This window comes from Tripterygium wilfordii, chromosome 6 (genome assembly GCF_013401445.1).
Source record: "Tripterygium wilfordii isolate XIE 37 chromosome 6, ASM1340144v1, whole genome shotgun sequence".
In the NCBI taxonomy this organism is placed as follows: Eukaryota; Viridiplantae; Streptophyta; class Magnoliopsida; order Celastrales; family Celastraceae; genus Tripterygium; species Tripterygium wilfordii.
The window spans coordinates 10,618,987-10,646,801 of NC_052237.1; the positions used below are offsets into that span (position 1 = coordinate 10,618,987).

The window sequence follows — 27,815 nt, forward strand, 5'->3', positions numbered from 1 at the left end:
CATGTCTAATATGTATGTTTGCTCGTGTACGAGAGGAGTGCCCTCCTCCGGCAAAATAAACACCTGTTGATGACCTCATTGAGATCCTCAAGGCTGCTTGTGTCTACTGTCTTTTCTCCATAAGAATTAATGTTCGATAAACGTAAAGGGAAAGACATAGAATTAGCTAAATTAGGTTTTGAGAATTGAGACCCGGTGGGGAGATTCCATCCGAGTATATCTGCTTTGTGGAGAGGGAGTCTCTTTTATCTTTAGTCTTTTTGCTAGTCTCTCACCTCCTCTTTGTTTCCAGGTTTGTAATGGATGACACATTGTAAAGTTGGGTGATGACTGAATAGATTCCAGTGGAATTTGTGATCTTATGTTGCTGTTTGTGCTTATGACCGCTGTAATCTGCAACTTGAGTTCATCTTTTTCTCTGGGTGTGCACATCATGTTTGATCAGTGGTGCTAAGCTTATTCTGCTCTGCTGCTATTGATTTGCATCATAGCTTTTATATTGCTTGATGAGCGCATGAGCCTGTGAGATGCTCAAAATGAGTCATTTGGTGCCTAATGCTGCCATTGTTTATTTCTTTTAGTCGCTGCCATTGCTGTCTCAATGAGGATCTTGAGAAAATATCATAAGCAGGGTTTTCTTTTAGGGTAATCGAGAACAACTCAGCTGTCATGTCCTTTGGACAGTCCGTTAAGCCTAGTCTCGCGTCGGACTAGGCACTCGCAAACCCACTCAACAGGTTAATTGGGCCGAAGTCCAATGCAAACCACTTCAAAATAGTGGCACCAGCTTAGAATCGTAGAATCGAACTCCCAATCTCTGGCGAGATTCGGATAGATAACAAGTTAGATTATTGCCAAATGGTTATAAGCAGAGGGTTCTTGGTTCCTGGTAGAACACAATTTGCTTTCTAACAAACCCTTGTTGCCCTTTTGCAAGCATATTTTAGCATGGCATGGTGATGGTGTAGATACACTTTCATACTGAAATGCTCTTTTACTTCATTCATTTCATTATAGTAAAACAACTCCTCAACTCCTTAAAATAGTGTGCAGGTGCACGTGCACGACATTGGAAAGGCACTCTTCTTGTCTATGCCAAGAGTAAAGATTAATTAGTGTTCAGCACGTGCTATCACGTGCTAAACACTTTCATCCATTGTTACTTGATAAATGTATAACAAAAGTTGAACTTGCTGTTATATATGTCATCAGATTTCGTTATTCTTTTAAGCCATGATTCTTGTCTGATGATTTGTGAGCAAATAAAAAATGTGATTTGAGTGCAATGGGTATGCTTTGTCAACTTAGGCCATTCATGCCCATGTTGACCTATCAATCTGTTTCCTTTCCTTTCTTGCATCCCCTTTACATTGCATGGGCGTCTCTTCAGTGTTTAGATCAGCTTTATCCTCTCTTTTTTCCAGCCTAATCCCCAAACTTCCACAATCCAATAAAACTTGCTATGATTTTGGACAAGGGCAGTCGTATGTGTGATGTTGCCGGGGAGCAATATCTTTATGCTCATGCATTGTGTTTGAGCTCAATTTATCATGTCGTCAGGTGAGAAATTTCTATGTGCATAGGTCTAACAGTCTGAGTTTAAACCTATATTGGATGTCCAAAGAACAAGTATGTATGATATCGGTCTCGGTTATAAAAAAAAGAAGTGTGTGAATGTGTGATGTTGCCTCGGTTGAATAGTTGTTACAACATCATATTCCGACATGTAACTCACGTAGTCAAAAGTCAATTCATGGTTGAGGTAAATGTGAAAGTGAGTCTTCATTCATTTAACTTAGATGCTGCCAAAATCTTCTATAGGAATTGCTGCTTCTCTCAAAAAGCAAACTTTGCTGTCTCCATTGCTCTTGAAGTCCTAATCCTTTTTATTTTACTGATATTTATCAGGAATGGTCGGACTGATTTGGATTCTTTGAGGAATGTCACATTTATTTTTGTAGGAATATATGTAAAACATATATAATTGTCCATTACTTATAGGTTTATTATCAACCTTGCAGGACTGCCTCAGTGGTAAGGGACGTATGCTGGGACGTGTGGTTTGACATACTGTCTAACATTCAGCTTCAGTACTATCTGTAACAGTATGCTCCTTTGTAGCGCCCAACTCGAGTGAATGGGGCTACAAGCCTCTGCAGATTGTAGTGTCAAGCTTGGTCGTGCTGGGCGAGGTGCCGAACATACTAAATCTCATAACCTAGTGAGTATGTTTTCTGAGCCAAAGGGCCCATGAGAACAAATCTGTGCAGGATAGTATGGACTGACTCAAAGCGGACAATATTCACTAGGTCCAAGGAGTGGCGGGTTGTTACTTGTTACAGAGAATGTCACACTCAAATCCCTCCTAAGGATCAGGCTCGTGTACTCTACAGACCATGATTTGTAGGGATGGACTAATGCAGATGCTGTTTCATGTTAAGGCAGGTTTGAAACCCAATATATCCTCTGAATTTCTCAAGACTGGTGCAGGTCCCTAATCTGACAAATGTAAACTTTGGGATGGTTAGCCACCCCTTTTGCCAGAGCCAATCACCCCAGGTTTTGTTGGTTATAAAAAAAAACTCCTTTCTCATCCCCAACAATCCTACTTTTGACTCTCTTGTTGTATAGATCCAAAACATTCAATCTCTTTTGTTGTTATTTATTTCCTTTGTAGGACTTGTTGTAATACTTCCAGTATTCACTGCCATGGCAGCTCCAAATACTGAGCTTTACTGGAGAGCTTTGTTCTTAGTCATCTGGTTTCTTGTTTCTGCAGTTGGACAGAACCTGCTAAGCTGCGAGACTGCTTCACCTGACGCTTCTGGCTACCGTTGCAATGGAAATGAGGCACAGGATCAATGCAAGACATTCGCGATTCTTCGCGCGAATTCATACTACTCATCTCTTTACAACCTCAGCTTTTACTTGGGATTAAATCGGTTTGCGATCGCTGAAGCCAATGGGTTCTCTGCTGACACACAGTTTCTTCCCATAGATCAGCCTCTGTTGATACCAATTGATTGCAAGTGCAGTGATGGTGTCTTCCAGGCTGAAGTTACAAAAATAGCTATCAAGGGGGAGAGCTTTCATGGAATTGCAGAATCTCTGGAGGGCCTGACGAGCTGCAAAGCTATCCAAGATAAGAACTCAGGTGTCTCCCCTTGGTATATCGGTGACAAGGTTCGGTTACAGGTACCGTTGAGATGTTCTTGTCCATCTTCTGCAGAGATCAGTGAAGGAAAAGGAGTCCTGCTCTCTTATCCTGTAAGAGCAGGTGATAAAACTTCAAATTTGGCTACTAAATTCAATACCACAGTAGAGGCAATTGTATCAGCAAACAAGAGATCATTAGGTACCTTTAAACCAGCAATCCTAACACCTTTTACCACTATTCTGATTCCGGTCAGTAGTGAGCATATCCTCCTGTCCCTGGAAAAGCCCCGCGAACCCAATTTAAGTTTTCCGGCTACTAGCATTCCTACGATTGCTCCACATAAGAAGAAGGTTAAGAAAAGAAAGACTGTAATTTATATTGCCATTGCTGGAGCTGCAGCTGGGGCAGTCATTGCTATTGCTGCAGTAGTCGTGGTGATTCATCAACTGAATAAGAAGAAGCAGAATCTGCAGAAAGGAGACGCAGAGCTGCAGCAGCTTAGCTTAAGTGTAAGAACCACCAGTGATAAGAAGATCTCATTTGATGGATCCCAAGATACTCTTGATGGTCGAGTCGTTGACATGCCCCGCAAAACGTTGCTGGAGACATATACTATGGAAGAGCTGAAAAGAGCTACAGAGGACTTCAGTTCCAGTAATCACATTGAAGGAACTGTATACCATGGCCGTCTGAAAGGGAAGAGCGTGGCGATAAAGCGTATGCAAGAAGAAATGATATCGAAAATCGATGTTGGTCTTTTCCGCAATGCAATTCATCGTCACCCCAACATTATTAGGCTATTTGGAATATGTACTGGTGAAGGGCATGATGCTGCATTATTGGTATTTGAATTCGCCAAAAATGGATCCTTGAAGGATTGGCTTCACGGAGGATTGGCAATGAAGAACCAGTTCATCGCCTCGTGTGATTGTTTCTTGACATGGAACCAAAGGTTGAGAATCTGTCTTGATGTAGCCATGGCATTACAGTATATGCACCATGCCATGAACCCGAGCTACGTTCATAGAAACATAAAGAGCCATAACATCTTCCTTGACGAAGACTTCCATGCCAAGATTGGTAATTTTGGTATGGCAAGATGTGTCGAGGCAGACACCGAGGACTCAGAGGTTTATTTAACCAATCCTGCATCTTGGAGTCAGGGGTATTTGGCTCCTGAGTATGTTCAGCAGGGTGTTGTATCCCCAAGCATGGACATATTTGCATACGGGGTCGTTCTTCTGGAGGTATTAACAGGGCAAACACCAGTAAAAAGGCCTAATGCGAAAGGAGAAGCAAATGTTTGGCTCTCTGAGAGAAAAAAATCTATAACACAGTCCGAAAATGCAGACGAGCTCAGGGAATGGATGGACAGTGCATTGGCGGAGAATTATCCGTTCGAAGCAGCAGTGACATTGGCTAATCTTGCAGAGGCTTGTGTGGAGGAAGATCCTTCTTTGAGACCAACTGCTGGAGAAGTAGTGGAAAAGCTGTCAAAGTTGGTGGGAGAAACAGCAGCAGAAGGTGAGCACATTTTGGGTTGTGAAAGCTCTAGCAAACCTTTGGTCATGGCAGCTGCACGTAGTCATTGAAGGTTCTGAAATCTCCACCATTGATTAGCCCTGGTATTGTTTTTGAATCTTTTGAAGAGTCTTATAGATAATAGTTATGAGATGATGTATGTATGTATGTATGTATATATTACACAAAAGGCAGGCTTCTGTATTGTAGTGATTATGTTTCCTAATAAATAACAATGATAAGAACTCTGCATTCCCCACCAATACATGATCTTGGACCAGATACTTGCAAAACAAGGCCAGTTGAAGCAACACAAGGCTTAGTGTAGTAGGTTCAATTTTGTTTCCATGGTTATAGCTTTTTTGCATGTGCAGTAGGTTTAATTTGTTCAAAGTTGGTGGATAGAAGGAAACAATGGTACTAGTCCAGTTGAAGCAACACAAGGCTTAGTGTAGTAGGTTCAATTTTGTTTCCATGGTTGTAGCTTTTTTGCATGTGTAGTAGGTTTAATTTGTTCAAAGTTGGTGGATAGAAGGAAACAATGGTACTAGTAACAATTTTGAATCATTAATTTTCTTTTCAACCTGGAGAGTATCCTAGAAATATTACAGAAGGGGAATTTAACTAATCCAAGATTGATTGTACGCTTTGATTGTCTAAACAATATGCATGTGCTAACTGAAGAATATAAATCTTTTACACATCAAAATCACACAGCAGAGATCATTCAATCAAACACAGATGAACCAGAAACAATGTGGGAGCAGCCAAGAAAGCCCCAAAGCAATACAAAGCAACTGCTAAGCATCCATTAAACATGATTTAAAAGAACTATTTCAGTCACACAAAACCGGAAGAAAATTCGTAGATGTCTAATCACTTGAAGATCCATCGTCATTGTCTTCATGTTCTGTAACTACTTTCTCGATTATCTTCCTTCGAACGCTTTCTATCACAGATTTTCTTGATGAATCACTTTTGTTCTGACCATCGTCAAGTACAGGATCTGATTGACATAGAACAAATGCTACACCTGTTTTTTTTTTTTAAAAAATTTTTTTGAAGGAGTTGAGGGGAAAAAAGATCAGTCTAAGAGTTCACAAGATGCCTGGTAAAAGAATTTGCAAGCAAATACAACAACAAATAATTCACAATAAGGTTATTGAAAATGTTACAAGTATGAAAGAAAAGAACAAACGCATCCTCTAGAAATTCAACACTTAAGCAAAATGATCTTAACACAAGGGCCCCATTTTTTACTTGAAACTGGAAACTAGAAATTCGTTAGTACGCATCAGAGACTGACAACATATAAATTAAGGTTAAATGACAGGCTCCACAGCATGGTACAAAAGCTTTGCTTACCGCAGACTATGTACTCAAGGGAACAAAGTTGTTAACAATGGAGAAACCACTTAATTGTGAAAGGTGGTATTCAACATACACTAAACAATCAAAAACAAGGTAAGGTTCAAAATAATTACTTAGACCAAAGACGTGGAAAAAGAAGTACGCCAAAACAAGTTCATTAACGGAGCTCCCATGCGACTATCAAGCATGTTTCATTGGCATCCTTTCATCCTATCTCATAATGATCAAGTATGAATGAAACTGAGAAGTGCTTGGAACCACCAACGCCAAAACCCCCCCCCCCCCCCCACACAAAAAAAAAAAAAAAACCAGTGGAGACAGCTACCTTCCCAAATTAAGGAAAAAAACTGACCGACAATTAATAAACCATATGAGCTGATACCAAAAACTCATCACATGTTTTAACAGATGTTATACAGACAATATTATCAGAGAAAATAAAATGCAACCATTAACTTTTAACAGGCTTAAGAGAAATCAGAAAACCCAAGTCAACCAACTTAAACCCAGCATTCAAAAAATGGGGAAATGTAATCTGAACAAATATGATTGGGCAGCACTACAACCACAAATGAATATCATTAACAACAATTATTTTTTCAATGGCGAAGAAGAATTATTTTTTCCATGGCAAAGAGACTAAGTAAACTACCCAGAAATACCATTCAAAAAATCTACCTAGAAAATTCATCAGTCAAAGAACACAACTCCAGCAAAAGGGTTAGATGAGGATGAGGTGCAAGATTACATAGGAATACCTTCAGGTGTGCATCTCCGCCCAAAACTACGCAAGCCCACATGATTTGCTTTAACAGCACCATTGTTATACACTAACAGAGTTGGAAGATTACGATCTGGGTAGTTAGGAATACAATCTGTTGATATTATTTTAACAAATTTTGTGCCCGGGTATCGTGTTGCCAATTCTTCTATGCATCGCATCAGCAACTCGCATTCAGGGATCCTACAAAGAAATGGACAAAAACCAAAACAACAAACACAACTATAAATAAATCCAGGAGACATCAAAAGTTGTAAGATATTTTTTGAGCAGTACCCTTCCTTGAAGAGAATCACAACGACCCAAACATCAGAAGGTGCCTGCGAAACCTCCCGCACAAAATCTGACCCCGAAATTGGATTCACTGATCCAAACTTGGGATGTATTGCTGATTCTCTCATCTCAGCCAACCTCTTCTTCCTATTCACACAGTCAAAAACACCGACTGCACTAAGAAACCCTAAATTCGGATATAAACATAATCCATACAAACATGTTGCAGAACCAATAGCTTTAGAAAAAGATAATATTTTTAGATTCATTGAGTGAGGTTACAGCGTGAAAAAGAGAGGGAAAGACAGAAGTGAGACCTGTATTCTTCGAGGAATCGGTCGTCGTCGAGATCGGGATCGTCTTGAAGGTACTCGAGCTCTTCTTCCGTCTTCTGTTCGAGCCAATTTCGGTCTCTGGGGAGGGATTCTGGATCTGGAGCAGGAGTGAAAGCTGGAGGCTTGAAGGCAGGGGGTTTTGGCGGTAGATTCCCCAATTTCCTCTGAATATCGTCCCATTGTGTTGATGCGCCTTCCACGTCCTTGTACACGAAGTGATAATCTCCCATCTCTTCTTCTTCAACCTCTGAAAGGAAAATCTATGGAGGTGAGAATCTACAATGGTGTTTTGATCGGTGTACTCTGGAACAGTAGAACTAGAAGACCAGAGAAGCCGTGTTTAATCTAGAAAATCGCCCACAGAAGCCCAGAGCAAGCGAAGCCCATATCCAGTGAAAAAGTCCATTAACTCAAACCCACTTACGGCCCACTCGATTATATAAAAGATCCAAGCCCAGAGTGGTCACGCAAACCTGTTCGACACCGAAGGTCTCTTCTTTCCTTCCTATTGAACTCGCAAAAATCGAAAATCGCAGTCTGAGTGTTGGGATTCATTGGAACCAGGAGAGAGTGAACAAAGCGATGAACGCGGTGGAGGCGCTGGTGGCTCAAATCCAGGGGCTATCAGGCAGTGTCGCAGACCTCTCTCACCTTCACAATCTGCTCAAACAAGCCGATGACTCGCTCCTCAACGAGTCCACTCGGTTGCTGCCCTTTCTGGACCAGCTCGACCCCTCCAAGCACTCTCTCGGTTACCTCTTTATCTTGTAAAGCCATCGCTCTTTTTTCTCTGATTGTGTTCGTGTTTCTTTTTGTCGAATCTTTTTTAGATAGTAATTTGGTGTAGTTGTCTGTCTTGTTTAGGTTCAGTTGTTGGTTATATTACGTTTTGTTTGTGAGAGGGACCACATGGTGAAATTTATGAAGCTTATTGGCCCAATAGTAAGGAAAATTTCCAATCCAGTATAGTCTAGTATGCCTGGAGTGCTTGAATTTATGCTTTTATGTTTCTTTCTTAAGTTTTATCGACTTTAGATGATGAGAAAGTTGGAGATGATAGTTAGGCCTGTGCTTTATCAAAATTATTTGTAAGATATCTAGGGAAGTCAAATAATTGCTTTTGGATATCTCCTGTATAGTAGGGCATTGTGTGATTCATGTATGAAGTGGAATTTTAGTAAATAAATCTCTTTAACAACTATTTGTTGTTTGTCTATGGAGTGCTTCTATTAGGACGATCGCTTTTTTTCTTTTGGTTTTTGTGTTGAAGTTGTCTTTTGAATGTGTGAGTAATTGTGCAACAGGAGGGCATGCTCGTCAGGTCCAATCTCAAAAGAGCAAGCTGGTGAATTGGTTTTGATATTTTCCAGATTTATCAGTTCTTGTGCTGCAGAGCAGATTCGATTGGCACCCGAGAAGTGTATTTTTCACAACTTCAAACTAAGTTGTATTTATTTTGCTATTTTCCTCTTCTATTAGGATACCTGTGGACGTTATTTATATGTGTATGCAGTTATATCTGTTTGTAAGAGGTTCAAGGACCAAGTTATGCTTCTTGAAGCACCATTACGGGGTGTGGGTCCAATGCTGACAGCTGTAAGGAAGCTTCAGTCCTCTTCTGAACATCTGACTGCTTTGCATCCCGATTTCCTTCAGCTTGCTCTTTTGGCAAAGTGCTATAAAACCGGTCTTTCTGTCCTAGAGGATGATATTTTCGAGGTTGATCAGCCGAGGGACCTTTTCCTCTATTGTTATTATGGGTGGGTTCATTTTTCTTAGAATCTGACTTCTTTTCAATTAACACTCTTTACTTCCCTTGTTGGTCAGATGATTAGTCTTTGGAACTTCGCCAATTTCAATTGACATTGAAGTTCTGTTTTTTCAAGTTTTTCTCGGCTTTGTATGAATATATTGTTTCAATCAAAACTTTTTTTAATGATTTAAGTTATGAGTTATGAATGAGTCATCCATGTAATTATCTGATTGTTCTGGGGTACAGTAGTGACCACCATTAGCATACTTATAAACACAAAGAAGCTTGGGGTATGGGTTTTGAAGAGAACTAGGAAGTTTTGACTGGATCAAGTTTCGGCTTATAACATAGCTTTTTGGAACCATGAGGAAATTAGTCTAATAAACACTTTTTTAGTAGGATATATTAGCCATTTATGATATGGGTGAAAGGTGATTCTATATTGCAGCTGAGAAGCAGGTATTTGAGGTGCTTTGAGAGTATTCAAATGCCTGTGCTGTGTATAAAATCCAGAAGCCTCAACTCTGAGAAGCTTAGACCTAGAATTTTGTATTCCTTGAAAAATTTCAGCAAACGGAGTTTTTTGGGTGATTATTAGGGGACAGCCTTTACTCATTTTACTCTGTAGTTTTATTTGAATGGCTATGCGGTTAGGCTAGTCTTAATGGAAAATGGGGAAAATTGCTTTTCTTTCCCCTTCCGTTAGTTTTTGGATTTCTTACAAAGAAAGAAACAACAGAGCTATCGTTGATAAATTGACAACGAATTATGTTTTTGTTCCCACCTTCCATTAAAAAAAACTAATAAGAAATGAAAATTAGATTAAAACTTAAAAGATGAAAAGCTGCACACACAGAGAATCAAGCATATTATCTTGTGAAGGCTGATATTTTATTTAATTATATCTTCAAAGGTACCTAATGCTTAAGCTTTGAGTGCTAATGGTTTATGCGTCATATGGATTCTTGACTAATTATGTATCACCCATATGTCACCGTGACAGGGGAATGATATGCATTGGACAGAAGTGTTATAAGAAGGCATTGGAACTGCTACACAATGTGTGCCATCTTTTTACTCCCGCTACTACTCTATTGATGATGCATTTATATCTTTATGATTTTTATTTTCTTAAGAAACCCCAATTGCTTATTGCTAACCTTTCAGGCTGTAACCGCTCCTATGTCTACTGTAAATGCAATAGCAGTTGAAGCATACAAGAAATACGTATTGATTTCCCTCATTCTTAATGGACAGGTATACTTTTTTTCTCCACCATTCCTCTGTTCAAAATTATTTTGAATGTTAATTTCTAGAAGGGTACGTGGAAGTAATTCATTGTTGGAAAGTTGTAGCTTGAAATTGAATTGCTGCTATGTGCTTAGATGCAATTCATTTCGTGGAGTAGTCCCAACTGGAAACTTCTGTTATCGTCATATTTTATTTTTATTGAATTTGAATCAGGCTCTTGTTGCAAAAAAAAAAAAAAACTGTAATTTGTTTAGTTCATGTTTTGTGCTTTCTGTCACTACTTTTTTTGCCACATTATCTGATGGGTCGATGTTCTTGGTGGCAGTTTTCTAGCAGTCTCCCTAAGTATTCTTCTTCAGTAGCTCAGAGGAATCTAAAGAACCTGTGTCAGGTAATTTCGAAATCAAGGCAAGCGCAATGTAAATTTTGGGACACTTAGTTTGGCTCTTGGTTGGTTATTTAGTTCCATTTTAAAAGTAATTGGTCATCATTAAATTACCAATTACACTACTTTTTTTCTTCTTGATTGACAGTTGTGCAATTTTGTGGTGTCTATTATAGTAATATTTCTCTAGTTCTTAATTAAAGGTTATCATGCCTCTACAAATTGTTTAATGCTAACCTGGTATTCTTAGAGAATCTTACAGGAATCTCCTTGATACTATTTATTAGGTTTTCTTGATATTGGTATCATTATTCTACTGCCTGAGTGGGGGCTCTAGCAAGAATAGCTTTGTATCTATTTTTCCTATTATTAAAATTTAAAAAATAGATATGCATGTTGTAGAGGGTAAACAGCAAGACACTGAAGTTTCTGCTATAAATTTAACCTGTGTTGGTTGAAAATCATTGCGATAACATAAGTTGTTTGTTACGGAATATGGAGAGCTATTTTAATGAGGGCACATGTTTGAGTTGAGGCTGGCAAAAAGTTACTTTCTTTTGCTTTATATTGTCCAGTACCACTTTCTTGTTCTGCTGATATAAACAAAATTATTGTCTTGTTCTATTGATCTCGATTTTGTGGCTTTCGGCTTGAAGCGCAAAGAAGGAAAAAGTAAATTTGGAGGTCTGACTATTTGTCGTTGTCTGAAAAAAGTATTTATTTTTGTCTTTGCATGAAGAAGGCACCAATTATTCATGGTATCTAGAATTTAGCCAAGTGGATTTCTAGTTTTTTCTCTTCAGTTCATTACTTTCATCTTTTTCGCAGCCCTACATTGAATTGGCAACTAGTTATAGCAGTGGCAAAATTTCAGAATTGGAAACATTTGTTCAGACTAACGAAGAGAAGTTTGAAAGTGTGAGTCCTCCGTCATATACTTTACTTCATTGTTTTGACCTTTGTCATCTTGTGTGTTTTGATATTATTCCCCTGAAATCTAAAAGAGGCCTTGTATTTTTTTTTCCTTAGGACAACAATCTTGGACTAGTGAAGCAGGTTGTATCGTCTATGTACAAACGAAATATCCAGAGGTTGACCCAGACATATTTGACTCTGTCCCTCCAAGACATAGCCAATACAGTGCAACTCAATAGCTCTAAGGAGGCAGAGATTCATGTGCTTCAAATGGTACTTTAGGACTGCTCGTTTCCTGTCTTCTATCATTAGTATTGCAATGTTATATTATTTATCCATGTCCTTAACATTATGATGTCAAACTTCAGATCCAAGATGGGGAGATTTATGCAACAATCAACCAGAAGGATGGAATGGTTAGATTCCTTGAGGATCCTGAACAATACAAGACTTGTGAGATGATAGAGCATATTGACTCCTCAATACAGAGGTATGCTATCCAGAATATGAGTTTTTGTTGGATGTTGGTTTGATGCACATGTGTGTGAGAGGAGATATCTCGTCTTTTCATTTATTAACTGGTGGATGAAAAGGTTGTGGTAAAGTTGCTTCACCCTAACTCATAGGTTACATGTTCAAACGGCGGTAAAAAATCCTTGTAATGCAATGTTGTGTGTCTACATCTCCCCTTTATAGACCTCAACATAAGGTTATCGTCTTCTTTAACTGGAGGATAGAATTGTATATATCTACGCGAGGATTTCATTTGATGAAACTCTTCGGTATGAAGTTCATAAATCATAAAAAGCCAATAACTGCTATTTAGCTGCTTCTTTTTTGCCCAAAATGAGAATGAGATGTTAGATGGTCGAGATGTGCGTTTACTATTTGTTCTTTGTTGCAAAACCTTTATCTTTGCCATTTAACACTATGGTGATGCAATGAGGAACACAAATATCAAGTCATTGTTTATATTGTCACGTTGCATGAGCTTTGTAGTCTATGACTCTATTGTCCACGTTGCCCCATTAACTTTGGCATGCAATCATTATAACTGATCATAAATGATAACATAGCTAAATTTTGTTCTTTTGGTTTTTTCCAGGATAATGGTGTTGTCAAACAAGCTGACAGCAATGGACGAGCACATGTCATGTGATCCTTTGTACCTGGCAAAGGTCGGGGAGTCTCATTTTATTGCCTTTGGACTAATGGCTGATCTTTCTCTCTAGTATCACTAACTCAATACTTATTTGCAGGCTGGAAGAGAGCGACAGAGGTATGACTTCGATGACTTTGACACTGTTCCTCAGAGATTCAATATATGAGATTGGCTGGCCGCCCTGTATATGTTGGCTGGAGTTGCTAGGCCTACTGATTTTGTACTAGTGGCTCCATTTTGTACGGCGAAGTTTTTGTGATCATTCTCTCCCAAACAAGGTCATATTTGAGATTTTATAGAGTTGCAAATTGAAACACTTTGGGATCATGGAAAACTTGGGTGCACTTGAAGAAATATTTTAATTTTATGATTCTCTGTTGCTTGTTTGTGATGTAGTTTCCATCATTTCTCTACTATGGCTTGGACGAAGATTCAGTGCAATTCTAGCACCCGTTGTTCTGCTCTGCCAGAAGGGCTCTATATTCCATCCATACAAGTCGTTACTTCTGCTTTAATCACTTTTAATGGTGATTTCTAGGGTTTTGGCACCATTCTTAGGATATTGTACAAGGAAACTCTTACTAGAACATCTGGGCAGATGGCAAGCAATTAGCCAATTCCTAATCCTCTTTACCCTTTGATACATGAAAGGCTTTACACTGATTCAACCGCTCATATGAAATGGTTTTTGATAAATGATTTATATCCGTAGGATTAGGGTTACAGGTACAAGACATACAAAACTTGAATAAAAAAGAAAGAATCGCCAAACATTCAACCTTTTCATAGCCATCTACAGCAAATATCAAAATAATACTACAAAGGATCCATCCAAACCTTTCTCACAGGCGAACCAATGTGGTTAATTAACTTTAGTGCTTCTATCTTTACACAGCATGTGCCATTCCTGCAGCACGGCTGCTTGAAGAGCTAGGTGCTCAACCTCCTCTGCCGTCAACTTTGCCAGGGTTGAGGGTCCTTTTGGTTTACCTTCTTCCACACCATCTTTTTTCTTTTCTTTCTTTTTCTCCTTTTCCTTGGTGATATCTTCATCTTCCTCTTCTTCTACATCACTCTCTTCTTCTTTGTCCGATCTTTCAGACTTGGGAGGTGGTTGGGCTGCCTTCAGCAAGGCTATCCTTTCCATTGATATTCTAAGTCTCTCTGCGGCAGCCAACTTCACTTCATATTCAGGCATGTACTCCACACCACCGTCAGTAAGGTCGTCCAACCAACCCTGCAAGTCTGATTCAATCTCCTTCGTAATGGAAGCATCAGAGGCTCTAACCACAAATTTGCACATCATTGTGGTTGTCTCGTCACCTAGGTCCATGTTTCTGCTCACTTCGCTGGCTCCAAAAATCATCATTCCCAGGAAGCCCCCATGCCACGTTTTCGCAGCATAACAAAGCTATTATACAGAACAGTGAACAAGATATTAATTTTTGAATTCTATAGTCAAATAAATCAGGTTCTACAAAGACGTTTAGGCATAACACAATCAGTCCAAGACCAATGACATGCAAAAGTATTTATAGCTGTCAACTCAACCATTTGCAATTTTTTATGTGACAAGTGGTTTTTTTTATTGGAACGAACTTTAAATTTTAGATATTTAGTGAAAGATACAGTGTCATTGAGGATTTGAAGTTGATCAAAACAAAGGAAAGTAACAATTAATTGACATAAAAATAGTGATCTAAACTATAAGAAATAAGGTCAGACGAAATGAAATAACTTGCTCAGAAGTATATAAAATTGGGAACAAAAGTAAGCCCACCTGAAATCCTGCCACTGTCCTGATAACATGCGAACAAACTCTATGGAAAGGCTTGGAAGACAAGGATTTAAGCCCGCTTAGGAAAGGAGAAGACCCATACTGTAGTGCAGCAGTAGCCTTGAAGCCACTTCCTTCATAAGTGTAAGTACCAGTGTACTCCACTATAGCAGGTAGACTGGGCCACAGGCGAAAAAACTCAACTGGTGAAATTTTGTGAGGTAAAAGGAGTTCTGTCAGTGGAATTTTGTATGGCTGACATCTCAAAATCACAGGCTCCCCCAGTTCTGGTCTGATGCTTCTCTTTTGTCTTATGATTTGTGGATCCTCCTCGGCATAGTCACCTTCATAGTCTCCAACAGCACCATTTCCAAAAAAGGGGTAGTACAAGACTTGAACCCAAAGTGCACATCTTTCAAAACAAGAGACGCCCACTGTTACACTGCAGGGTACTGGGTCCTGGTAAGAACAAAATCATCAAATGAAATAAACATAGAATCTTAAGGCGGAAGTTCTGATGGCAAACAGTTAACTATTGGGAATAAGTCATGAAAGAGATTAATGTTTTTTTTAGTAGAAGGAATGAGATTATATAAGTTGCCCAAAAGTGGAAATTATATAAAACGTCCCAAGCTAATGGTTTTAAAGGGACAGATTTTGATGAGCTGTCTCTGGCAAAACAAAAAACTCTCCTTCCCCCCTCCCCAAGAAAAACTTGCCAAAAAAGTTCAAATAACAAGGGAAACTGTGTTGTTAAAGAAATAGTACAATGACAAACACATTAACACCAGAGTTCTTTCAAAAGCATTCTTGTATTAAAGAAGTATACACCAAAACGATTGTCAATTGCATGGAGAAGAAACAATATTACACTAAAGCAGCACAAGTTGGAATGCCTCAGATCAATGCAGTGTACCTGTGAAACAAGATTACGTAACTGTCGCACAGCTTGAGGAGACCCATCCATAAAATACAAGGCGCCAGATAACCCAACACGAATATCCACCCTATTTAATTCAAGTTCAGTCAAGTTTAGAACCTGCAATTAAGTGCATTAAGTTAACAATCGGAAAATAATCATCACTTGAAAAAAAAAAACAACTGTCCCTACAATTACAGCTGGAATCACTACAATATTAAAAAATCGAGCTGGAAGACAATGGAGTGACAATATTCCTTCTTTCTTACTACTATCATCATCATCACGTATAACTCATGGAAACCACACTACCTCCAAAAAAATGCCATCCAAACTTCTGATTGATGTTTGCCACAAAAAGATGCATTCAACTGTTTAACCACTAACACACCCGCTCATATAGGATTAGATTTGATTATTTTAAATAAATCTCAAGGAGAAGTTAAATGGAAATGTAGAAGGAATTTCTTTCATATCTATATAATGATGAGACCATTGATGTTCTGCACACCAAAAAATAGTTTAAGAATGAGTTAAAATCAGTCTCTTTATCCGCAAAAATCCTTACTTCTCTAACCAGATTAGCCAGCATGTGATCATTGGGATGGCTTGAACGGTCTTCATGTATTCTTTCATTTTCACAAGATTATTCCAGGCTATATTTCTGATGACTAGTCCTTGCTTATCACCCAGTTAACCCCAATCGAATTCTAAATAGTTCCCCAGATCTTTCTACTCCAATTACAATGAAGGAGAATATGATTAACTGATTCAGCATTCTCCTTAACAAAGTTCACATCTATTGGTAAGGTGTAAACCTCTCTTCTGCAAGTTATCTATGGTAAGTACTTTATTCCACAGAGCTTCACATTGGTAAAAGGACAACCTTTGTAGGGACTTTAGCCTTCCAGATTGTCTGCAAAGGCAAGGAATGATCCCCAGATGATGTTAAAGAATAATCAACTCACCGTAATACAAGGCCTTTGATAACCTATATTGGAATTTGCCATTTAAGGTTGAGAAGGGAAGGCTTTAGACGTAGAAGGATTTCTCCGATTAAAAACAATAAAAATACACTCTGCCTCTTTATCAATCCTGTTCATTTGTCGAACGACCAAGTTCTTTCATTCCAAGGGGGGGGGGGAAGCAAAGTGACGTGACTCTCTCTTCCCCTTCCTCTTCATCTTAGGGATAGGTGTATTTGGTTGTATGGCCAGAATTGTATCTTTTGGTTTCTTAGAGAGTTCAATGAAGGTACTGGGACTGAACAAGTAACTATCTCAAATGTGCTTTATGCTGACGACAGTACAATTTGTGGTGTTAGTTTGGATCAAATTCCGTTCCTAAAAGCCAGCCTGCTAGGCTTTGAGGCTATCTTGGGGCTCAGGGTAAATTTGGGAAGTCAAGGCAATATTTCTCCTCAGGGCACTACTAATAATGCCGACTAGCTGTCCATTGCTATGGATTGACAAGTCCGTCCTGAATCAAAATTCTTGTTAGCCACTTGAGATACACTCATTCAACCTTTATTTCATATAAGCCATTGATTTCGTTCTAGCGATCAAGATGGTCAGAATAGCAAGTTGTAGAAGAAATTCACTTCAAAACCTTGAATTAGCGGTATATTTTACCAGGTGTATTTTAATCCTTCAAACAAATGGGCTCAGAAAGGCACCTTTAAACAACCGGATTGAGGAAAGCTCTAACCTTTAAATGCAGTGTGATTCTTCCATCGCCAGAGTCTGCCAAATGATATGCTTCAACGTAACAAGGATCACTGCTACCAGTCAGAGTATATGCAGTTGGAGGAACTTTAATTGAAGTAGCCTCGATTCCTTTTGTCAGGAGCAGAGTGAAGTCACCAGGATCGGGCCTCCAAAGCTCTAAAATTGCCTTGTGGACTAAATTTTCCAGTTTTCTGTCCTGAGCAGCAGCTGCTTCATAAAACTGGACGGTAAGCTTGTGATGACTAAATGGGTAGTCTCCTCTGGCTTCACCAACCCCAAGCCACCTGAAAATGAGAAAAAAAAAAATGGCAGTTTTAATCTCCCACATGGTTTTCCACAGAACACTTACTTGAGAAGGAAAAGAGAGAAAAGGACTATGGGGGATGCTAGCTGCTAGTAGAACAGCTTAAATATTACAATTTTCTTCTTTTCCCCTTTTTGGAACAGGAAAGAAAAATTAAATAATGAATGTGAATGTATATATGTCCCATAACATAGCAAAAAGATCATATAAACATTTTACGACCAACACTCACCACTGCTTGATAACATTATCAAAGGCGTAGGATGCCAGTGAACCCATGCTTCAGTCTTACAAAACATTCTTACGCATCACTAATTAAACCACATTGTGAGCTATTATACCAATATAACAACGGAGTAAATGCTAGCAGAAAATGAATTGTACGATCTATGAATATGAACACATGCAACTCCAAGGCTAAATGTTCTCGGCACTTGATAAGTAAGGATCTAATCCCAGATACGAGGAAAAAGATATGTTGATACCACACCAAAACAGAATCCAATGCAAAGTTGATTGAACTTAATTCTCCAATTACCCCTTTCCACCATGCCAAAAGAAGAGAAACGAGGCTAGAAAAACTGCTTCTTCTTTTTTTCACTGAGTTTTATTCGTTAGATGTCCTGTATAGAACAGCCAACTGACAAGAACAAATTCACGTTGGAAAGGGTCAGGGGTGGCATGGAGGACGAGGTTTCAGAAGAGACATATGAACAGGGATTAGCAGACATAACACTTACCATTATAAAACATCATTTTGTCATACATCTACATTTATAACTTGACTGATTAAATTTATTTCATAATGTCAGCTTCTTAACTTCCCATACATATCTGGACATACAAGAGTTACCATGTGCTCACCTGTTTTCTTGATGAGCTGAAACATATTTAAGTCTCTGCAGAATCAAACGGCATTGATGCTTGTTTACTGAATCAGCCAAGCTGCTGGTTCTAAACTCTTCAAGTTCTTTAGCTAGTAACTGCCCAGCCCTAAGGTTACGTGATGCCAACCGCTGAGAACTTAAAAGAATAGCCTGAACATCTTGAAGCCGATTAGTAGCATTTGCAGATGAATCAATATTGAAAAGAACTTTGTGGATATTCGCTACAATAATATTCAGAGGATCCTCGGGGTCATCAGCTAGAAGAGGATCCAAACCTTCCAAATCTATGTGCTCCGCTATTGCCCAAATAAGGCGGGCACTCACTCTTGGAGTATTCACCTATTAGAGATGACCAATAAATAAGGTGACCGCGAAAGTACATGAAAGGAATCATAACTAAATCAAGTTGTAAAGTAGACCATAATATTGAAAAAAAAACACACACAGAGAGAGAGAGACTTTTAAAAAAATTATTAACATACTTGAATTCCCAAGGACCTTCATAATTCTAGATTATTCTGAAGTCAAAAATTTTGATATTAAAACCCATATACCTCGCGTAGATCTTTCACAAGTTCACGTTGCAAGTTCTGCAACCGAGTCTCGTTTAGAATTTGATGCTGTGATGCTCCATCTTTCACTCTTTTAACACCACCCCTGGTATCATATATATGGCAAAGCCTTACAAGCAACTTCAAATAACAGTCAATTGCATAGGTCCGCCCATCACAATCCCATTTGACACAAGGCCTACAAACTTCCACCACTTCCAAAGCTGGTTCAGTCCAGTTGAGAGCACCATAACCAGTTCCATATGCCAAGGCTCCAATGACTCTGCTCTCCATTCCCGAGTTCTTTTGTTCAGGCAAAGGTAGAGACAACTGAAAGCAACTTTCCACCAGTGATGCGACTAACTCCTCCCTGAATAAGAATTTTTTTCTTACACTATTAAGCTCATCTCTAATTATTAGATCCTCAAATAGAGAAGCAATATCAGTTCCTGCTACAGGTTTCTGGCCTCTACGGACGCTTTCCTTCGCAAAAAGATCAACACAAAGAGCTGTCCGACATATACAAGCTAAAGCATACATGCGATCTGATTCTGCTCTCAAATTTCTCACCATGAGAAGCAACTTCCGAAACAAAGAAACCTTCAAGTACAAACATTGCAATATCAGATAATGAACACAATTACACCTTCAGGAAAGTACTTAAAACAACATGATACAAGTACACGTATATCTCCTGTCCCCATCATTCCTCAATAACCGCTTGTGATTTCAGCACTAAAGAGACAGTGAGATCATCATTCAGCTTATTTACAAAGGCTTGTTGCAGTGTATCTTACTAAACTATCACCCTCAATGGTCCACTGCATTTTAACTTTAGCATTCACTTAACACATAGAATTTCCTCTCTATTTCTTATGGAAAGGTAAATAAGATTTTATTGACTAAATAGGAGACGCCAAGAAGATATAGGATAATCTGGTTCCCAAATTGATAGTTCAACCAGTGCACTGAGAGGAAGAGCTTTTATACTATTTGCTAATCTTAATCCTCCACCTAAAAATGAACCTTCTGCTGTAAGCTAAAAAAAATTGACCATTAGAAACAAGGGGTGCACCTGCATATGAAGATCAAGCAAGTGAAGATTTGTAACAACAGCCCGGACAATACTCTCACGCGCAGGAAAAAACTCCTGTCTGTCCCAGAGAGTCAAAATTGCTATAATTGACTGAGAAGCCCACTCGGGCATTCCTCCCGGCACATCAGACAAGTACAGCATGTTAATCCCCGTCTCAAAGATCAAGGCTGGATCCAACGACGACTTCAGAAATGGGGCTAAATGCATAAACAAATCGGATACACCCACCAGTTTCTCGGCATTCAACTCTGCCACAGATCCACTGGACGCATTTGCAGCTTTGGAAAGCCTCCTTATCGAATCCACACTCCCTGAAGCAATTGCCTTCACGGCGTACACCAATGGGAAAACGGTAGCCTTGAAGCTCTCAACTGGCAGTATCAGCGATCTCGCCATAAGGGCATTCCTCTTTCTCCACACGAAATCCACCATAGAAGAAACCCAGTTCGACCTAATTGCAAATGAGTTCTCGCTATCAACCAATTTATCACCCGCCAAACGACTCATACGCTTTGAATTGAACTCTTGAAACAACCTCCCAACAGATTCAAAAGCTACCTTGGAAACAGTATCCGATTTGTCGAGCATGTTTGCACCTATGCGGGACCACCAATTGGAGACCTTATCGAGGAGGTTGACACTGTTCTCGCAGAGTGTCACGAGGTCATCACGGGCAAGAATACAACCGAGAGTCTCGGTGATGGAGAACCGGAGGTTATCGCTTAGGGAGTCGAAACAACCAGAGATCTCGGAGTTGCAGTCGTTGATTAATTTGGCAAGCAAGTGAGATGGTATGGCGGCAAGGATGGAAATGGCTGCTGCTGTAACGTCGGGATCGGGGAAGTGGAGATCGGACTTGATGCCCTGGCAAACTGTGTCCCAAAGATCGGCTGTTAGGCGGGTGGAACGGATGATGTCGAAGGCGAGCTTCTTGCAGACAGCCGAGGCGGGTACCGCAACAATCTCCTCCACAGCGGACTTCGCGATCACCGAGATGTCACGACCAGCCGCTGATTGCTGCAACGCCTGCAGGAGCGCCCCCGACTGCCGGAGAGCGTCGTTGGAACGGAGGTCCGCTTGGATCTGAGCGAACAGAATATCCATTGCATGGATTCGCCAAGTAACAACGAAAAATTAGGAGAGATTGAGGCAGCGTAGACTGTACATTCGGAGAAATCTCTAGCGACAGTAGTTGTCGGTCGTCGAATTTTTGGATTTGGAGACTCAGAGAGAGGAGGGAAGATGTGAGTTTCAAAGCTGCGGTGTCCATGGTGAACGCTTCTGCTCATCAACAATGGTGGTCAATGGGTTGCAGTGACGTAATTTTGGGCCTACTGGTTTTGGGCCCAGAAAGTAAAACAGCCTGGGAGTGGGCTCGCTATTACTTTTGGGCCAGTATTTTTGGGCCGACAAGGGAAACTGCCAGGGAGTGGGATCGCTTGAATAAATGGCCAAGATAACCTCCATTTGACAATCAGTGTTTCTTATCTCCAACGCCACCTCAGAACCTACAAAGAACATATCACCAATTCAGCTGCTCACAGCTCAGTCTTTTTCAGTATCTTCTGCTCTGTGTACATTTACAAACCCTAATCCCCTGATTTCAATTCCAATGGCACATCCCATGGAATTCGTTTCTCTTCCCAATAAGCCCGTCTCGACTCCAATTCGTTCTTTTGCTCACCCTCTCTTTGGGGTTTCAATTTCCGTCTCCGCTCTCAGAAACCACGGACGTGGAATTTCGTTTCGATCGATTCGTCCAAGAAATATCTGCTCGGCGTCGGGTTCCGATACCTTGGTTTCCAGTTCGCGCGGCAATGGGGTTTTGGCCAAGGAGGAGGAGGATAAGGTTGGGGACTTGAAATCTTGGATGCACAATAATGGACTCCCTCCCTGCAAGGTCGTTCTGAAAGAAAGGCCTTCGCATGATGACCAGCTTAGGCCCATACATTATGTTGCTGCTAGTGAAGATCTTCAGGTGATTGTTTGTGTTCTTTTTTCCTTCTTTTTCAAGATGTTCTTGTGTTTCTTTGTATCAATTTTTAAGTGGGGCTTTGGGGTCATTTTATGGCAGGCCGGTGATGTTGCTTTTTCGGTGCCAAATTCCCTTGTTGTGACCCTTGAAAGAGTTCTGGGGAACGAGACGATTGGTAAGGTGCAGTTTTTTCTGTTTGTGTTCGGAATAAAGTTTGTTGGATGGCAATGGTTGCGGGGAATTTAGTTTGAGATCTCTTGCATGTTATATGGATTCAGGAACTCTAGTGGCAGTGACTTCTGTAAGTCCCAATTTCTGACAATTTTATAATGACATTTTCTTCTCGATGCTCATGCAGCGGAGCTGTTGGCCACACATAAGTTGTCAGAACTGGCATGTTTAGCGCTGTATTTGATGTACGAGAAGAAGCAAGGAAAGAAGTCATTCTGGTATCCCTACATACGAGAGCTTGATCGTCAGCGAGGGAGGGGTCAATTAGCTGTTGTATCTCCACTTCTATGGTCAGAAGCTGAATTGGCTTACCTGACAGGTAGCCCAACTAAGGTAACATGTACTTCTCCTTGCTTTAGCTTCTGAAAAAAAAAAGGGATAGATTTGTGCTCATTTGTCTTTGTCAACCCTCATGTACTTGTCTTGTTGGTGTGTCAGTTCAAATGTTTTAAGACTAAATTATGGTGTTGATGAAGTAGGCTGAAGTTCTTGAAAGAGCTGAAGGAATTAAAAGAGAGTACAATGAGCTTGACACAGTCTGGTTTATGGCTGGTTCTCTGTTTCAGGTTACTCTTGTTTATTTCAACTTGGATTTCTAGTAATGCTAATTTTATTAATTCCAAAGCCCTATTTGATTCTGCACCTCAGCTATATCGGAGTGATTGGTGATTGCACTAATATCAATTTTGTTTTCCATTCGCAGCAATATCCATATGATATACCTACCGAGGCATTTTCATTTGAGATTTTTAAACAAGCTTTTGTTGCTGTTCAGTCCTGTGTTGTGCATTTGCAGGTAATTTCTATGCCTTCTATAGTTTCATTTTCTTAAACAGCCAAAAATTGGACTTAATATGGCACAGTCTGATAGAGTTATTGTCTTTTTGTTTAATGCATTAATTATGTTGCAATGATATGATTGGCTCAAATTTGTTGATTATATTGTTTCTGACAGATTTCAATGGTATAATATTTTGTGAATCCTGCCCCCAGACTATTTAATCTTTAGAACTGCATCAGATGGTACAGAGCAACGGTGATTTTGTCCCCTATTACGTCAAACTATTTTCATTATTTTACTATGTGCGTAAATTCTTAGAAAATCACAGTAATACTTTTCAATTAGCTTGAAATGTGTTATCCGGGCAGTTCTTTGTAACTTTTTTCTTCTAGATCAATGCACCTATTACTTCTTTATTGTGTATGTAGTAGAAACACCCTCATGACTCGTTTATTACTCAGCATACCCTTGTAGTATTTGAAATCAGCTTTAGCCTTAGTTGCTAATTAGTATTGATGCTTGATTTATAGAGTGACTATCCTGTTGTTGTATGCAGTGGCAGTGGACTTCTTGCTGTTTCATCTCTAGTTCTGAGTTGAAGTTCTTCATCTATCTTTTTGTTGCTTATTATACCTTGCAATATTCAAAAGTCAGTTTTAGCCTTGAGTTGTAAATTCGTGATGCTTGATTTATTCTGTAACCCTTCTGTTTCAAATGGGAGTTTGCAATTTGTGTCATCAGACTTATATATCTAGACTAACTTTAACAGAGATAATACAGCATAAATGTTCTGTTCAGCCTTTATATATTTCTGATTACCAACATCATCAGTTTCTAGTCATTTGTAACATTCCTTTTCTTTTGCAATTAATTGATTTTTCAAATATAGAGCAGACAAAGTTTTAAGTTATGCTCTTTTGCACTTAGAATGTCAGTTTGGCTCGGAGGTTTGCTTTGGTTCCTCTGGGACCGCCATTGCTAGCTTACATTAGCAACTGCAAAGCAATGTTAACTGCTGTCGGTGGTGCCGTCGAACTAATAGTTGATCGTCCATACAAAGCAGGGGAGTCCATTGTTGTCTGGTAACCTGTGTGCTCTATTCACAACTCAATTGCTCTCTTAGTTTGATTGGTAGTAGAGCCTCGTTATCTTTCCCCATTGGAATTCTCTGATGCAATTTGAAGTTGGAAATCTTTTGCAGGTGTGGACCACAACCTAATTCAAAATTGCTTCTGAACTATGGTTTTGTTGATGAAGATAATTCTTATGATCGTATAATGGTTGAGGTAAAATCTACATTTTTACCATGCTGTTTCTGCAATTTTTACTTTTTTCAAGTCAATTATTTGATATGTTTTATTTTTTACAATATGTTCCAGGCAGCTTTGAATACTGAGGATCCTCAGTATCAGGACAAGAGAATGGTTGCTCAACGAAATAGCAAACTATCAGTACAAGTCTTTCATGTATGCCATCAGACTGTTCTATGTTCCTCAGCCTTCTTATCATGTTCAGCATTCCTGTTGGTTTCATCTCCTCAGCATTCTTTCTGTGTTCCTTCTCTAGGTTTATGCTGGAAAGGAAAAGGAAGCAGTTACAGATATGCTTCCTTATTTGCGACTGGGTTATGTGTCAGATCCGTCAGAAATGCAATCTGTTATTTCATCTCAAGGTCCAGTTTGTCCAGTAAGTTAATGACGTTCAAGTTGTGTTATGATTTGTTTGTTTTGTTCTGACTGGTTGGGCTAGAAATTTGGATTGTTTCAGATGTCATTTCTTTTAATTTATCTCAAATTTTGATGCATAAACTTCTTTCTGAGCATAGAATGGGAGGTAGAATTCACTGCTTTTCTTGTTTGATGGTGAAACTAAAACCTAAAGGCTAACTTTTTCACTCATTAGCCAATATCAAAGAAATTGTCTTGCTGCCCACCCTCTCTATGACCCCACTCCGCTTTTGTTTATTTATTTTCTGTATGTACGTATGTGGGTCAACCATCTGGCACACTTATTTCTTTTTCGATGTGCCGTAGTTTCAAATATCTTTGAGATGGTCATATGTGTGCAATGCTAGACTAATGTAAAGGAGATCAAATTGCCCTTATTTCTTACATTAGTTCAAATCTTATACAATAGGTGAGCCCCTGTATGGAACGAGCTGTGTTGGACCAACTTGTCGATTATTTCAAGAAACGCCTGGCTCGCTACCCGACGACGCTTACTGAAGACGAGATTTTGGTAATTTTGACATTTATCTAATGTTTTATTAATAATTTAAGTCCTCTCTTACTAAATGAGCAATGACTGAACTTCTCTACCAGTTGGCAGATTGTAACTTGAACCCAAAGAAGCGAGTTGCTACTCAGCTTGTCAGGTTGGAGAAGAAAATGCTAAATTCATGTCTTCAGGCTACTGTCGATTTGATTAGCCAGTTACCTGACATTTCTGTCTCTCCATGCCCTGCTCCTTATGCCCCGTTGTTGAAATGAAAGGCATCTCTCTCTCTCTCTCTCTCTCTCTGTGCACAAAATACACTTGTGCATGTTCACTCTTACTCATGAGCACATGGATGCACACATCGTATTTTCTTTGTTCAGTGGATTTATCAAGTATCAACTTTCTGTAGGAAGTGCCTCCCACTTTTGGCAAGCTTGCAAAATGTGCAGTACTTTGGTTCTAGTTCCTGTGGGATATAATAAGCCAGGTCAGTTGGATGAAATTTGTGGTGATTTTCAATACGATTATTTGTGTATTTGCTAGGAGGTACTAAGCTCAGTAAACATTAGATATATTTTATCTGGAAGAAGCCATTGTTAATGACAAAAACCTATTAAGGACGACTGGATAACAAATAGATAAATTTATCTGTCTAGTGCCATAATAATTGAATTTTAATACGCGTCCAAGCAGTAGCTAAAGAGATGGTTCAACACCTTTTTATTGTGTTATTGTTCTGAATCTGATTTTTTCCTTTGACGCGGACTATTATTTATGAAGAAAATATTATAGTTTTGGTGATCATTGGGAATTGAAGTTGTGATGGTGAGTTAGCAAACATAGCATCAAGTTAACATTAAACTGGGGTAAGAATAAGCTCGATATGTTTGCCATCATTGCTGCAATGCTCCTAATTTTATGTGTTCTGTGATTTTGGTTGATAAACAATTTGTGCTAAGAATTTGTTGGATTATTAGTATTTCTTTGCTGTCTAATACGTTTATTATATTTTAGACCAACTTTTGGAGATGATGTCTATATGGGATTGAAGTCAAATCACGCAATAATTAAATTCTTCCAACATAATAAAAATGTTGCTGGGAAACCATTTAGGTGCGAGGCCATGGATGCATTTTCCGTGACCGGGATGTGTAGTTCAAATTAAAGTACCATTTTATAGTATAAAAGAAATGAGTTATTGTCTTGGATAAACAGACGAAAAATTATGAAATTCCAGTTTTGGCTTATTTGACAAATTTATGTTTGTTACTCTATTTGGATATGGATTTTGCAGATAGATAAGAGCTGCTTGTATTTCTTTAGGCAACCGAATTTGTAAAGTTCCTGACTGGCTCCAAGAGGAGATGATCATATTTCCCATTAAAGTGGTTGAAGCTACTAGCTCTATAGTGTTTCACGTCTACAGTGGCATTGCACTCATTCTCCCTCTGAATTTTGCTATTTCCCCTCGGACTTTGCCAACTACCTATCCTCCAAGGCCGCAACTTAAGCAACGATCAACCATCGCTTGTAAATTAAGAACATGTTTGTCAGCAACAGACTGTATAGCCCCGTGGATGCAACTTTCGAGTAATGTTGGTGATTGTTTGTAAATTTAACATTGTTCCAGTGGTTTCTGTAGTTTTCTTGTGTTTGATATACCAATCGTGGCGGTTTGGAACAATAGCTTTCAGATGGGTAGGAGGCTTTCATAATCTTTGTCCTTTAATTGTTGTTCTGTTTAAGAAATCTAGGGATGAACCTTAGGCTGGATATAATTTATCGGGATGAATTATGGTTATTCAGAATTTCAAATCCATTAAATTATCTAAAAGATAAATGATAATATAGTAATTCAAATCTTGTTGCTAATTTATCTCTAACAATTAAAAGGGGACTAATATTTCAACTCAAATGTTGGGTACTCAAGAGTATGGACATAATTACAAATAAATTTCATAAAAATTCAATAGATAAAATTCAAGAAAAATGAACATACTATCAGATCAGATAAATATAGAAAAACAGAAACCTTACTATTGGAATATTTCTCTTCCATTTTGTCCTTTGATCCAATTTCCCAAAAAAAAGAAAATCAAAGGAGAACTTTCTATCAAAATTTGCCATTTCTTTTTGATGATGCTTGTGAACGAAGATGCAGACAATTACATAGCAGTGCACATAATAATGTTAGTGCCTCACCACCCTTGTTCATCTTGCAGGGTTCTCTACGGCGGATATGGGATGGGAGCGAGCGACACATCATCCTTATACCTAGCTCATACAAGTTTTTACCCGGCCCTACAGTGGTGGTGGCCGTGCCACTAACGGCAGCAACGGTACAAAACGATGAGGCGCGGCAGGACAAGCCATACTAATCAGACTATTAGTTACTTAAGAAGATGTTGCATCTGTACGTACGTCTTGTTCGCTTCAATAATATTGT

The 27,815-nt window shown here is 39.2% G+C and overlaps 5 protein-coding genes across 6 annotated transcripts; 3 read left to right on the forward strand and 2 right to left on the reverse strand.

Moving 5' to 3' along the window:
• Positions 1–1,661: 1,661 nt before the first annotated feature.
• On the forward strand, positions 1,662–4,980 carry LOC119999790 (protein LYK2). The gene has a single exon (XM_038847541.1). The coding sequence runs from the start codon at positions 2,710–2,712 to the stop codon at positions 4,747–4,749; it is 2,040 nt and encodes a 679-aa protein (XP_038703469.1). The 5' UTR covers positions 1,662–2,709; the 3' UTR covers positions 4,750–4,980.
• A 323-nt stretch (positions 4,981–5,303) lies between these two features.
• Positions 5,304–7,761, reverse strand: LOC119999793 (phosducin-like protein 3). Its single transcript, XM_038847545.1, has 4 exons — positions 7,421–7,761; positions 7,107–7,250; positions 6,808–7,013; positions 5,304–5,711 (listed from the first exon to the last, which is right to left on the reverse strand). Exons 1-4 carry the CDS (start codon positions 7,666–7,668, stop codon positions 5,551–5,553), a joined length of 759 nt encoding a protein of 252 aa, XP_038703473.1. The 5' UTR covers positions 7,669–7,761; the 3' UTR covers positions 5,304–5,550.
• Positions 7,762–7,899: 138 nt separating this feature from the next.
• LOC119999792 (COP9 signalosome complex subunit 3) lies at positions 7,900–13,070 on the forward strand. The gene is made up of 11 exons (XM_038847544.1): positions 7,900–8,205; positions 8,743–8,858; positions 8,952–9,198; positions 10,195–10,252; positions 10,359–10,448; positions 10,768–10,833; positions 11,656–11,745; positions 11,857–12,015; positions 12,111–12,232; positions 12,848–12,920; positions 13,002–13,070. Exons 1-11 carry the CDS (start codon positions 8,021–8,023, stop codon positions 13,068–13,070), a joined length of 1,275 nt encoding a protein of 424 aa, XP_038703472.1. The 5' UTR covers positions 7,900–8,020.
• Positions 13,071–13,564: 494 nt separating this feature from the next.
• LOC119999789 (protein TPLATE-like) lies at positions 13,565–21,442 on the reverse strand. Its single transcript, XM_038847540.1, has 7 exons — positions 20,145–21,442; positions 19,073–19,669; positions 18,496–18,857; positions 17,308–17,611; positions 15,598–15,720; positions 14,685–15,140; positions 13,565–14,315 (listed from the first exon to the last, which is right to left on the reverse strand). The coding sequence occupies exons 1-7, from the start codon at positions 21,267–21,269 to the stop codon at positions 13,767–13,769; spliced, it is 3,516 nt and encodes a 1,171-aa protein (XP_038703468.1). The 5' UTR covers positions 21,270–21,442; the 3' UTR covers positions 13,565–13,766.
• A 205-nt stretch (positions 21,443–21,647) lies between these two features.
• On the forward strand, positions 21,648–27,177 carry LOC119999791 (actin-histidine N-methyltransferase). 2 transcript variants are annotated; one of them, XM_038847543.1, is made up of 13 exons: positions 21,648–22,143; positions 22,240–22,315; positions 22,499–22,704; positions 22,851–22,937; positions 23,075–23,167; positions 24,080–24,234; positions 24,354–24,438; positions 24,532–24,618; positions 24,719–24,838; positions 25,289–25,390; positions 25,474–25,644; positions 25,779–25,856; positions 26,693–27,177. In XM_038847543.1, exons 1-11 carry the CDS (start codon positions 21,778–21,780, stop codon positions 25,639–25,641), a joined length of 1,545 nt encoding a protein of 514 aa, XP_038703471.1. In that variant the 5' UTR covers positions 21,648–21,777; the 3' UTR covers positions 25,642–25,644; positions 25,779–25,856; positions 26,693–27,177. The 2 variants fall into 2 exon arrangements, with proteins under 2 accessions (XP_038703471.1, XP_038703470.1); XM_038847542.1 differs by having other exon boundaries at positions 21,649–22,143; positions 26,664–27,177.
• Positions 27,178–27,815: the final 638 nt, after the last annotated feature.

What these genes read in the sequence shown, in the direction of transcription:
- LOC119999790 (XM_038847541.1), top strand. Translation starts at nt 2,710, where the DNA reads ATGGCAGCTCCAAATACTGAGCTTTACTGGAGAGCTTTGTTCTTAGTC.
- LOC119999793 (XM_038847545.1), bottom strand. Translation starts at nt 7,668, where the DNA reads ATGGGAGATTATCACTTCGTGTACAAGGACGTGGAAGGCGCATCAACA. An exon ending in CGATTCCTCGAAGAATACAG is followed by an intron (nt 7,251 to 7,420) that starts GTCTCACTTCTG and finishes CTGTGTGAATAG; the next exon opens with GAAGAAGAGGTTGGCTGAGA. An exon ending in GCGGAGATGCACACCTGAAG is followed by an intron (nt 5,712 to 6,807) that starts GTATTCCTATGT and finishes AAAAAAAAACAG; the next exon opens with GTGTAGCATTTGTTCTATGT.
- LOC119999792 (XM_038847544.1), top strand. Translation starts at nt 8,021, where the DNA reads ATGAACGCGGTGGAGGCGCTGGTGGCTCAAATCCAGGGGCTATCAGGC. An exon ending in CCCTCATTCTTAATGGACAG is followed by an intron (nt 10,449 to 10,767) that starts GTATACTTTTTT and finishes TCTTGGTGGCAG; the next exon opens with TTTTCTAGCAGTCTCCCTAA. An exon ending in ATCTAAAGAACCTGTGTCAG is followed by an intron (nt 10,834 to 11,655) that starts GTAATTTCGAAA and finishes TCTTTTTCGCAG; the next exon opens with CCCTACATTGAATTGGCAAC.
- LOC119999789 (XM_038847540.1), bottom strand. Translation starts at nt 21,269, where the DNA reads ATGGATATTCTGTTCGCTCAGATCCAAGCGGACCTCCGTTCCAACGAC. An exon ending in TCAGCTCATCAAGAAAACAG is followed by an intron (nt 17,612 to 18,495) that starts GTGAGCACATGG and finishes TCTCATTTTCAG; the next exon opens with GTGGCTTGGGGTTGGTGAAG. An exon ending in GGACAGTGGCAGGATTTCAG is followed by an intron (nt 14,316 to 14,684) that starts GTGGGCTTACTT and finishes TCTGTATAATAG; the next exon opens with CTTTGTTATGCTGCGAAAAC.
- LOC119999791 (XM_038847543.1), top strand. Translation starts at nt 21,778, where the DNA reads ATGGCACATCCCATGGAATTCGTTTCTCTTCCCAATAAGCCCGTCTCG. An exon ending in TGACAGGTAGCCCAACTAAG is followed by an intron (nt 22,705 to 22,850) that starts GTAACATGTACT and finishes TTGATGAAGTAG; the next exon opens with GCTGAAGTTCTTGAAAGAGC. An exon ending in ATGATCGTATAATGGTTGAG is followed by an intron (nt 24,439 to 24,531) that starts GTAAAATCTACA and finishes AATATGTTCCAG; the next exon opens with GCAGCTTTGAATACTGAGGA.